This window comes from Cupressus sempervirens, chromosome 2 (genome assembly GCF_028749045.1).
Source record: "Cupressus sempervirens isolate cs-2001-9-10 chromosome 2, ASM2874904v1, whole genome shotgun sequence".
Taxonomy (NCBI): domain Eukaryota; kingdom Viridiplantae; phylum Streptophyta; class Pinopsida; order Cupressales; family Cupressaceae; genus Cupressus; species Cupressus sempervirens.
The window spans coordinates 311,817,345-311,829,866 of NC_143119.1; the positions used below are offsets into that span (position 1 = coordinate 311,817,345).

General features: G+C 35.3%; 1 protein-coding gene across 3 annotated transcripts in view; it reads left to right on the forward strand.

Annotated features, from left to right (window-relative positions):
- PARP2 (poly(ADP-ribose) polymerase) overlaps positions 1-12,522 on the forward strand; it is a 188,065-nt gene that overhangs the window by 123,896 nt on the left and 51,647 nt on the right. For all 3 annotated transcript variants that reach the window (XM_089813536.1, XM_089813537.1, XM_089813538.1), the window contains 2 exons: positions 3,139-3,249; positions 3,463-3,538. In XM_089813536.1, the coding sequence (XP_089669662.1) occupies positions 3,139-3,249; positions 3,463-3,538 (187 nt within the window). The remainder of the gene's footprint in view (positions 1-3,138; positions 3,250-3,462; positions 3,539-12,522) is intronic.

The following is a 12,522-nucleotide window of genomic DNA, read 5'->3' on the forward strand; positions in this document are numbered from 1 at the left end:
ATGAAGGATGAAAATTGATCATGTGTTATATTTCCTATATGGGCTCACCTTATGAAAGGAAATATTTGAAACACAAGGATGGAAGCATATGGAATTCAGATTCAGAGGGAGATTCAGTGAGAGTCTGGCATTTTCATAGAGGTCAAAATGTCGATGAACTCGAGCGTCAAAGGGAGTAGAGGGGTTCAGTCAACTTGTGACAATCTCAATTATAGTGATTGAGAGGGAGTTTCATTGTTGAAGGTGAAACACTTATGAGGTAAACTTGATTTAATTGATTATTGTACTATTGAAATCATTCAATGCCTAATGGACCTTGTGTAAATCATGAGGAAGTGACGACTTCCAAATAATTATCACTTTTATTTGTTGATGTTAGACAATCTTACAATAACTTAATCTTCTATCATGATAGACATCGTGTGATGGCTGAAACAAATCATGATAGATGATTTCTAGCATGGTCGATTTTGTTCCTTAAACAGACCATGACCTTCTAGATTGTGATATACATCGTGCGATGGCTGAAACCAATCACATTAGATTATGAATGTTCCTATGGTAAGTGCACATTACCTTGGAACAATTTTTGAGGTATGGTGAATATCATGAGACTTGATATTCTTGATTAGACCATGTCTTTGATATCATATTGAGATGATATCTAAAACTAGCTATTGCGTGTTAGGTGATTCCTCATATCACGTGTTAGGTGATATGTGAAACTAGGTATCACGTGTTAGGTGATTCCTCATATCACGAGTTAGGTGATACGTAAAACTAGGTATCACGTGTTAGGTGATATGTAAAACTAGGTATCACATGTTAGGTGATATGTAAAACTAGGTATCATGTGTTAGGTGTTAGGTGATATGTAAAACTAGGTATCACATGTTAGGTGATTACTTATATGAGGTGTTAGGTGATAGGTAAACTAGGTATTATATGTTAGATGATACTTCATATCATGTGTTATGTGATCACAAGATATGTAATATGATTATACCATTTATCTTCCCTAGCTAAGAGGGAGTGTTAATGTTTGTAGCATCGATTAGATGTCAATGAGTTGACATTCTAGAAATCATTATTTGTGTTGAGGTAATACGTTATTCATATTGGGTAAGAGGGAGTGTTAATAATTGGTAGCTTTAGTTGGATAAATATAGTGCAAATATATATTATATATATGTGTGAGATATAATATAAATATTAATATATTAAATATATGAGATATTTATTATATTAATTACATTCTAATGAATAGACATTTCTCGTGAAGAGACATGTCCATCCATACTTCATCCTATATTAGAGAGATGGCTGCCATTTGGAAAGTACATACCAAATTTATGGCAGTGTTGTTACATTTGCAGCAAATTTGGAAAACACTAACAAAGTGAGATAGACTTTGCCTATTTGTTACTCGAGCAAGTGACAAAACGCGCTTAGAATGCATGTGTGAAAGGAATCATTATTGTCAAAGTGATCAGTAGAGCATTCTGTGTCTTGAGCAGCTACAAAGGAAGGGACAATGAATAGAAAGTCGCACATGAAGATGGAAGCGGCATCAATAATCCCTCACAACATTCCTTCGTTTGTCGTTTTTCTATTCATAGGCAAAATAATAAATTATAGACCAAATGCCTTTATCGCAAATCAATTAGGAGTTAGTGATTGACACTAAGGATTAGGATTAGTGTTTATCGGTCAATCACTTGTTATGAGGAGACATGCTTTTTATGATAAGTCGTATCTTATAATATTTAACATATAAATATGACTTGAGTTATAGAGTTATAGAACAATAGGAAGACATCCGACATTTGAATAGACAATTATAACATGTAATATATTTATTTGTATAGAAGGAAAGTGAGTATGAATATGACTTTGTAATATGATTTCAATTACTTTATTTTAATAATAAAGTAAAAAGTCGTTTGTTTATTATTAAAGGCATGGAGAATTAAATGCAGATGATTCATCCTTTATAATCATTTTTCAAATTCTGTATACAACTTAAATATCAGATAAGTGGAAACATTCATTTGGCATCTTGAATATGATCATCATATATATATACTCAAATATCAAATTGTTTCCGTATCTGTGTCCAGTTTGTCTCCCTACCAAAGGAGTTGAAATTCAATCCGGACTAATTTAAGATTGCATATATATTTGATGTGTCGCATCTTGATTATTTAATTGTTGATAGTATAAGTGCATAGAATTTTATAAAGTTGTACGTGAAAATCTTTACTAAATTTGACTCTATTGCTTGAATGAGCAGAGGCATTTTTTTAAAATTATTGAAGTCAGAAAATCTATAACTTCCTTCTTACTAGTGTCAAATCCATTGTTAAAACCTTATACAATTCATTCAATTCAAACACTCAACATTTAGTTTCATTTAATGGAGTTCAAGGACCTAGCTAGTTGGAGAACTCCAAAGCTTAAATTCGCTTTAGAAAAGCTTTGAACCAAGTAATCAAGTTCGAGGAGAAGGTCGATTTGCTTAGGTGTAGCGGAGCTTGAAGTGTAGCGGAATCAAGGTGATTCTCGTTCTTTGACCAGAACTGGTTGTGGAATCCTATTGGAGAATTGGCAAGCTCTTGGATTTTCAATCTGCAGTTTTGGGAACCAATACCCCATTCTTTAAATCACGTTTAGTAATGCTTGCCCCCTTCGTTTGCTTCTACAACAAAAAATGCATATTTCCACAATAATAACCTGTTCCTCCATTTAAATTGAAATATCAAGATAACACAATAACTGATAACTGTCTCAATGGCTAAATACCACTAACATTTATTTTAAAATATAAGCATTCATTTTTAGTCGAAATAACAATAATCCCCTAACAAGTCATTTTCACATGAATCAATTCGGTTAATCATAACTTCCATTTCACAAGATCATGATATCTGAAAGTTTTTAACTAACCATTACAATGGCTATAAGATAATTTTAAAAGATAATTTTTTTGGGATGTAACAAATACTATATGACATACAATTCTATCATTTCCATTAGGCTTTTTTGTGGATATTAGATATAAGGATCCTGCAAAGAGTTACTACATAACAAGAAAAACAGCTGATCATTATGTGAAGTGTGTTTTCCTTATGTTTGTAGGTGAAGTGTTACCTGATGAATACTCATGCTAAAACACATTCAAGTTACACTCTTGAAGTTTTACACGTGTTCAAAGTTTCAAGAAATGGTGAATATGATCGCTTTGAAAAGGTATGTTACAATCTGATAGGGCACTGTATATTTCATTTTCCCGAGCTTTCCCATTTCCTGTTCTTTTTGCATTCTTGGGTATAATTCCTAACAAACATTGTCTAAATCTTGAAGTATATTTCTGGGTTCATATCTTGAGTCATTACTTTATTAATTATTCAATACATATATTTGAAGAAACTAATTTATCTTAGTTTGCTATTCTTGTGACAGTTTAGTTCTGTAAACAATAGGATGCTTTTATGGCATGGTTCAAGATTAACAAATTGGACTGGCATTCTTTCCCAAGGTAAGCAATCACATAAAGTGGTTTAACCTTTAATTGACTTGCCATTTTCAGAAGCTTTTTTTGCTTTCTGAATTAAATATTTAAAAGCATGACACATATTTTCTCCACTTGCATGGGAAACTTATCTTTTTTTCTTGTGAATCACATAATGAAGACCACCATGAATATTGTTAAAAGATTTGGTAAACACTCATTTTCTTATTATCTCACTTTTTTTTAATGCTAATTGAAGCTATGATGCTATCCATTGTGATATTCTGTAAATCATTTAGGACATGGAAAACATGTAGGTGAGATCCTTTTAAATAAATGATAAGGGAAGCATGTGTGCATGTCATCATTTCAGGTGGCCAACTAACATTTCCATTGGTTGTCCATGTTTCAATGGATGGTGATGTACCAATATGTTGTTGTCAGCCCATTTACCATGCATTAAATCTTTAGTAATTTGGTTGTTTATATCAAAGAAATTGAGTGTTTGACATGGCCAACGTAGCATTGACTGTTATGGTTCATGACATTACATTATCACAGCTGTCTGTATAAAAGCCACATTCATACTATGGGTGAAAATGAAAAATAGACGGCATAGAATTTCTAATTTGTGATCAGTTAAGGTTAGTGGGAGAGTGGATCAACAATGCTGTGCTCCATAGGAATTTATTGATTTCCTTGGTAAATGGTTGATTTTTAAAGAAATTTAATAAATTGGGAGTTTATTTTTGCTTCTATGGTGATATGGGTGGCTATAAAAATATAATTTAAGAATGACCAAGGAGATGCTAGTATGTCTTACATGACAATAATCCTCAAGCTAGCCACATGTTTAACTATTCATACACAGTTTAATACAATATCATGTTCTTCTTTATTATTAGTAATTATTAATCTACAAGCACTCTCCAAACCTGTCATCTTTTGTGTGATGTCTCCATCTAATTCCACAAACATTGGTCCGAAGAATACCTATAAGGACAAAAGGTTATCAATTGACATAATAATAAATTTTTGGAGATGGGTTAATATATTCTAAATTGGTTACAAAAGAACTAAGGTGCCATTAAAGATGCTAAAGCAATACTAAGAATGGATGTTAAAATTTGATTATAACATATTCGCATCATGGAAGTTAATATGCACTATTTATTAGTTGTGGCTATATTACCCAACATACAAACTTGATATAAGTCAAAGATTGATCATTCCCCATCTTTATTATTGGATAGTCATTGTAGAATGCAAAGCAATGGATATTATTAATATTGGGAGGAATCCTATATCTTGTGAAGTTGGACGTATCTTCAAATAAGCGAAGCCAATGTATGATGAGGAACTAAGGCATTGCTAAAAGCTATGAAACAATACTGAGCATGTAAATTAATATTATTCACATCATAAAAGTTAATATCTACCTATCACTATTTTTGAATATATTACTCAACATATGAACTTGATACGAGTCACAGATTGATCATTCCTAATCTTTATCATTGGATAGTCATTGTGGGATTTAAAGAAATGTTTATCTTATTTGTATTGGGAGGAATCCTTTATCAGTTTCTTGTGAAGGTTGATGTATCTTCAAATAAGCAAAGACAACATATGGCTGGTTCACAAACTCCCTCCCTTCTGCGCTCTTTTCTTTCTTAGTGTAGTAAAGAATATTTTTTCGACAAGGTAAAAGAAAAAGATATAAAGTAGTTATATGTACAAATAGAAAAGTCAACATTCGGAAAGGATTGGGATTATGGGCAATGAATTCGATAAAAGGTTATTACATAGTGATATAAGGAATATATTTAATAGCAAAAGTAAGGGGGCAATCGGAAGGCAGTGACTATAATATTTATAATGCACACCAATCACATTATGATTTGTATAAGTTCAAGGAAAAGCTAAATTAAATCATGTACAATGATATGTTGAGAGAAATTTATTAATGCCTTGCTAAAGATCGCTAAGGGTCAAAGGGATTGCCAATTACAACAAGAGGGGGACCATTTTGCAATGAGGACACTAAATGATGTCCAAGAATAAACAACATAAACAAAAAAAGAGAACCAGAAGGAAAGAGAGAAGCATCCAAAGACCAAAAACCATGAAGGGTTTTGAACAATTGTGAGGAACTCCCGAATTGAAGGGTAACTAATAGGGCCATCCCAAACACTAGGTCACCTCAAAGTGATCCTTGAAGAGGATGACAATAGTTGATGTGACACATCCATGAGCCTCAAAGATCTTGAAGGAGGAGTGGTGCCAAACGAGCGATTGGTCCGATGTCTTTAATGAGTCCTTGTGAAGAAGGAAGTGATAAGGTGACAAGGCATAGGGGTTGTGGGCCGACGGTGCTAGAATGTGTGATCTTGAAGCCTAGGGCTTCTTGAAAATAAAGAGCAAGGCACCTTGGTCCATATATTTGAAGAAAATGGAGAGCAATTGAGTCTTCCTAAAGAGGTAGTAGAACCTTCTTCATATCTCATTACGAGGACAGTGAGAGATGAAGTGCTTCTCAATTCATCCTACTCAATATTGCAAAGTTGACATATCCTCTATTCTCTATCCATAAAGTGACTAGTCTCGCAACAGAGTCTATCTAAACCCACTCTGAAGGAGCCAAGGGAGATCCTAGAGGAATAAACCTAGTAGAGGGAAAAGCAAGAAGGGTGGACAATAAATTCATCGTTTGGCCCCAAGATGTGCTCTATAGAGAATGCCATTTTAGAGCAAAGGCCCTCGTGGGGGTAAACCCAGATAGTGTGAATGTACTAGTTGTTAATGTCCTTTTTGATTTGCCTATTCAACTTATGAAAGGGAGGAAGAAGATCGGGGAGTGCATCGAGCGGGTATTGGAAGGTGATCCATGTTAATCCCAATGGAGCCTAGAAGGGAAAAAGATTCAGCATACTAGCCATGAGGTTGATTATTGGGAAGAAGCAATTATAAGCTTCGAAGAGAGATAGGCTAGATACAGGTATCTTTGAGAAGCCTTTGATTGATTAACGAAGTCCTGCATCAGGTGGAGGTACCATACTAGATCGAAGATGGCTTCAAGCCTTAAGGGACGAGCCCCAAAATCTATAAGAATAATGTTGTGCTAAATGGATTGCTTGCATTGGATAATGTAGCAAAGGATGAGAACTTGGACCCTCTTGATAGAAGCACAATCAGAGTTTAGTAAAGGACCCCACACAAGCAAACCATAAAGGATAGTAGGCCTAATAAGTGTATCCATGAGTGTCATCTTGGACAAAGTGTCTTGAAAATGGTGTCGGAAGCATTGTCGCTCAAGGAGGGCTGACAAACCATAACCCTTTTGATCCTTGCATGAACGACAAGTCTAATAGTAAAGCTCAACCACAAAACTTGATCCTTGCTTAAAGGGTAGGTCTCATAGTAAAGTTCGATCCATAAAACTTTATCCTTAGATATGTTTAAGATGATGAGATCTCTAAACTTTGAAGAAGAAATGAAGGTGAAAAGTTCTAAGAGCATTAAAGACCATTACCTTCGTCTTTCTCAAATTAACTCTCAAGTGTCGTAACTCACAAAGTGATTCTACACTATCTATTTGACATCGTAAACCCTTAGGGTAGGAAGCTAAAAAAATGACATCCTCCGTGTAGAGAGAATGGGATCATAACCTCTTGAAGAAGGCAACCATTGTTGATAAGAATGTGGGCCTAAAGATACCACTCCAGCTCATCAATGTATATCCCAAAGAGGGTTGGTGATAAGGGAAGCCTTGTTAAACCTAGATAGTGCTCTTGATAAAGTCAAAAAATCCCGCAGTGTCTTGAGTCGACCCAAAACCATCTCGTAGAGTCTTATGTTGGCAACCAAAAGAGTCAAAAATACTAATATTTGAAAGTCTCTGAAAGAGGGGTGTCATTGGAACAAAGTCAAAGGCTTTGTGGAGGTCCAAAAAGAAATGGTATACCTTCGAGGAGTGATGACATGCCTTCGCGATAATGCCTAGAGAGTCAAAATGTGATCTATAGTCGAGTAATCCAGTTCGAAACCTTCTTGCCCTTTGGCATGGATATGGTGATGATCTAATGCTGTGGAAAGAAGAATATGAAGAGTTGTGTTATACAACATGGAGGAGGTGTGCCCAACCATGATAGTCTTGTAATTATTGGGATCCGAAGTAAAACGTGTCTTCTAAATCACATGAATGGTGCAATGTGATGAAGAGGGGGGAACCTTTGCAAAGAATCTGGTTGAAGAGATCAACCAACTAGGATCCTAGAATTGAGATGCCGTGTTTGAAAAATTCATCTTGAAAACCTTCCTCATTAGTAGCCCTACTAGAATGTGTAGTTTTGACAACCTACCTAATGGTGGTGTAGGAGAAAAGGTGGTAATGACAGGGAGTTTGAACTTGGAAAGGTAGTCAACCAAGGACATTATAAAGTTCACAGGGATGAGAAATCAAGAAACTATGACCAAGACTGCAAGGGAGGAGCTTAGTATGATTGGGGAAAGAGTATGCTAGAAGAGCTTTGGCGAATGGTGGAGTGAGGCAAGGAGGGAAAGTCTGCACTAGAAAATGTGGAGGTGCTTCTTATAACGCGAGAGCTGGAACAAGAAGGCAGAGTGAAGGGTTCGATGAGAGGTCTTACAGTCGTTATCATACCATTTACTCACAGGACAAGAGTTCTTATGCTTGGGAGGAGGGAGTTACGGGGTGAAGGCATGAGGGAAGGAAGACAAGGGTACTTTTTAGTAGGAATTGGACAGGGAAGAAAACATGGTGTTGAAAAGCCCCAAAGTGGAGAAGATGGGATAAAGGGGGAGAAGTTGCTTAAGGTGGTGGGAAACATGCTAGGATCATTGTTATCAAAGTGAGCAACAATACGAAGAGGGAGTGAGCAAGGGGGCTGGGGGAGAGAGGCAAGGGTGTGGGGGACCGGGAGTGAAGGTGATAGAGAGACAACACAAAAGGTTGTTGGCTAAGGAGAGAAAAATTGGAGAAGTGGCTAATGAAGGGGACGAAGGACTATTGGGAGAGAGCATAGTCCACCACGCTAACACCACTACTAGGAGGTTTGCACACGAATAAGTGATCCAAGGAAGGAAGATAGCCCTTTAAGAACCAATAAGTCTAGGGACTCACTAAGCTATAAAATATGTTTGTCATATTTGGTTAAGGGACCATCGACATGCTTTGAAGATCTTTGTAGCCTCGAGTCAGATTAGTAATGTCCGTTGTCTGGATGATTTAGGAATTTGAGATGATTATTTTGGATTCTCTATTTTCACTATGAAATACTAGTTATTAACTTGTGTAATCTATAAGATATAGACAAGGATAGAATTGTTTTTAATAACACCATGTGTATATTAGATTTTCTTATAGGATTGTTGTCTTTCACTATATGTTTAATATTAATATCATTCCTCTCTCTGATGGAGCAATAAATATACTCTTCAATTCCAACTAATAATTGCTTATAATAGTTAGATTGATGTGTCTGATAGTATCCATTGATTACATATAATGAGAAAACTAATAAGATTGCTTATGGTAAAATGACCATTATTTTTGATTTATGTAGGAACCTTACAAAAAATATAGATTCTTTTTGAGATTTGACTCTTGTTCCCTTCGGCTATGGTGTCTTTACTTGATTTATATTTAAATTCTTGCAATTGTTTGATGCCAAGTAAGCAATGTTCGATTGAGGCAATTCAAAAAATATATATGGTAATAAATGTTTTTTGTTCCTTTGATGCACTGCTTTTCTTCCAACTAGCTCCTTCCCCCACTAGCCGGTTGGCTTTGATATTATAAAATGCATGAAGTGGTATTGTGGATTGACACCATTCTTGACTGCCACAATTAGGTATGGCTTGGTGATACTAATGATAATTGTAATGCTGCTGTAGTGGATTAGAGATCGCTTATAATATATTAGCCAATTTGTACGATTATGAGTAAAACATATAGCCAAGTGTGATAAGTAACCATTTGCTTTAGACGGTTTAATTACTATTGTTTCATAGTTTTGAGGTCTTGTGTAGATATCAAAGTTTCTCTCTTAAGTCTTTTTAGTTGTTATGTAGATATTTTATGCTATCTAACTTCTTTATTGATACCACAATTAATGAGCTGATGATTCAAGGTTTCCCTTGTTAGTTATTCATTGTAGCATCTTGAATGAATTTTTCATGATATTATTTTCCATTTTCATACCCCATTTTTGTAGGGCCTTAGTTAATTGATATGATGCAAGTTTAATTGTTCTCCCATAATTTTGAGATGTTGACCATCCTTGGTTTGGCTCGATGAATGCTTCTTCTGAATGATACGCTACTTAATATTGGTTTGTGGTTATAGTTTGTCGGATTACCTACAACAATGAAAGTATTTTCATCGACTCCATGGACTCTACGTTGATGTCGTTTTGCATGCAACCTTCAGGTTTGACCCATGTCAATGTTATTGACGACAAACATTGGTTAGTTGCTCCATATATTTGTAGCATTGATGTAGTATAATCATGTTATCTACTCTTGTGGTGTCTATCAAAGACCATCACCCTTTGAATGGTCTTCTTTATTCTTTGTCGATATCCTTGTTAACTCATTGGTGAAACTATAATATTTTTAAGGATATATTGGATGGGCATCGATTGTTGAAGACAAACTTAGGATCTTTATTAAATCACACACTTTATATTGCATTATTTATCTTTGTTATTTGTGTTTGATTATAAATAAATTTCAATCAATAATTAAAATTCATTTTAATCGTAGATCTTTCGACTCAGGGATATGAGTATTACACTACAATAATATCAAATTTATAATTTTATAATTTATTTTATTATTATTATTGAATTCCCTATTTAATAATAGGACGTTACATGACCCAACTCCTCAATACATAACGAGTTAGTAGCACTGGAGTGTAGAGGGGTATGTGTTGTCTAAGTCTAGGCATTGAATTACCCGAGGAGGACTTCCCTAATTATGGAGAATTGGGTGATATTGTCAAAGAGGTCAGAGAAGGGGTTTCTTTTGGGGCCACTGTGGATACAATAGAGAGAGGACGTAAGTGGAAAGAAGCAAACCCCAAAGATTTCTCTGAAATATACAGCTGTGCGATGCAACTAGATCCACATGCATCTAGGAGAGACCAACCACGAAGCCGCTGTAAGGCTTGTCCAAGGGTGTGAAAGAGATTGTGGTCTTTGAAACACTATGGACTAATGGGAACACTAGTGTAATGATCATCATCGCACATTGTTAGTGTTAGTTTACCTTTTTCAAGAGGTTGGGTTGATATTTTATTCACCAAAATGTGGAGGAAATAATGCCCAAACCTAGAAACCTATTGAAGTCTCAAGTGGTAGATGATTCCCTTCTAATCACCTCACTTATTTGACTAGGGGTGTCAAGAGAGTGGAGGGTCGTTTAGTGTTGGATTGTAAGACTTGTTTATAATTTCAAATGATCAAATAGGAATGTGTTTATGGCATTAATTAACCGAATGTGTGATTAGTTTCATTCAATTAAGAAAAGTATATGAAGCTTGATAATTCATCGTTTTGAAGTGTTTTAAGTGGTTTTGTAAGAGGATTTTTCAATGTGTTTCAAGTGTATAAATGTGAATAAAAGGTCGCTATTAGATGAACACATATATTTTGGTCATAAAGGTTGAAAGAACAAGTTAGACAGATCAAATCCTGAGGCCGACTAGCTTAGTGTCTCGTACAGATGCACGGGTTCAAAGGACTACAAAGCATATGAGGGACAGTAGCAGGATGAGCTCTCGACCTTTACTAAAAAAATATTAGTCACAAAATTAAATAGGAAATGCTGGGACAAGACCCCACGATCCAAAAATTGAAAATAATATGAGATTATAGAAGATACCATAGATTAATTATGACAATGAAGTATGTGATGAAAATAGAATGATGAGTGGATAACACTTGATTTGATAGTTGATATGTGATCCCACGCATCACCACGTATCCTCAAACCTATGCACAAAGAAAGGAGAAAATCTTTGGGACCGTTCGAGAGGCTTGCCTTATTCAAATCCTATTTTGGTGTATTCACCTTTACAACCGGCCAAATAGACACAATGTAATAAGTAGAGATAGATAATTGGATTTAATAACTGGATTTAAAGCATAATAGTAATGATAATAATGTAAAAGAATGAATGATCAAGACAATGACATGCTCAAAGAAACAAGGAGGATGTGATAATGAGCTCCCTAAGTAAAACTCTAGAGAGCTTGAATGAATGCTGCAATGTCAGATATGAGAGCTTGAGTGCTTGGTAATCTTTCCATCAATGGAGCATACTTACCAAAAGGAGTGGAATGGTGGTGCTAGATGGACTTGTGGAGATTCAAGATCATAAGTGAGAGCAAAAGAGTACGAGAGCTTTGAGAATTTGAATGAGTGTTCAAGATTGTGAGAGAATAAAATGCCATCAAGAGGGGCTTTTAACAATCCTGAATAAATCCACGTACATAAAGCCATCATTTGGGTGTTACAAATGCAAGGTAGCAGGTTTGTAATGCTCGAACAACTCTTTTTATGTTTGTAGGTTTGTGGACATGAGCACGCTGCTTGGACATCTTTGTGATGCACACTCGTGAGTGGCTGCTAGAGTGAATGGTCTAGTCACCTTTAGTTGCATTTGCCATCATATTAACCTTTGCGATGTGTACCTTTCTCTCCATATACGATTTTAATTTGGATTTGCTCACTGGTTCCGTGATAGATCTATCTTCCAACATTGCAAGTTTAACAACCTCATTATTATCTACTTCTCTCACTTTTTATGGGCCAAGCCAATGAACTTTTAACTTGCAAGACTTTATTTTATTGCGACCATTATATTGAAGAACTAAGGGCCCATTTGGTAATTGGAATTCGATGGGAATAGGAAAATCCGACTGCTAGAATTCAAAAATTCAGCGTTTAGTTGTAAACACGAAAAGTAGAATTAGAATTTATTA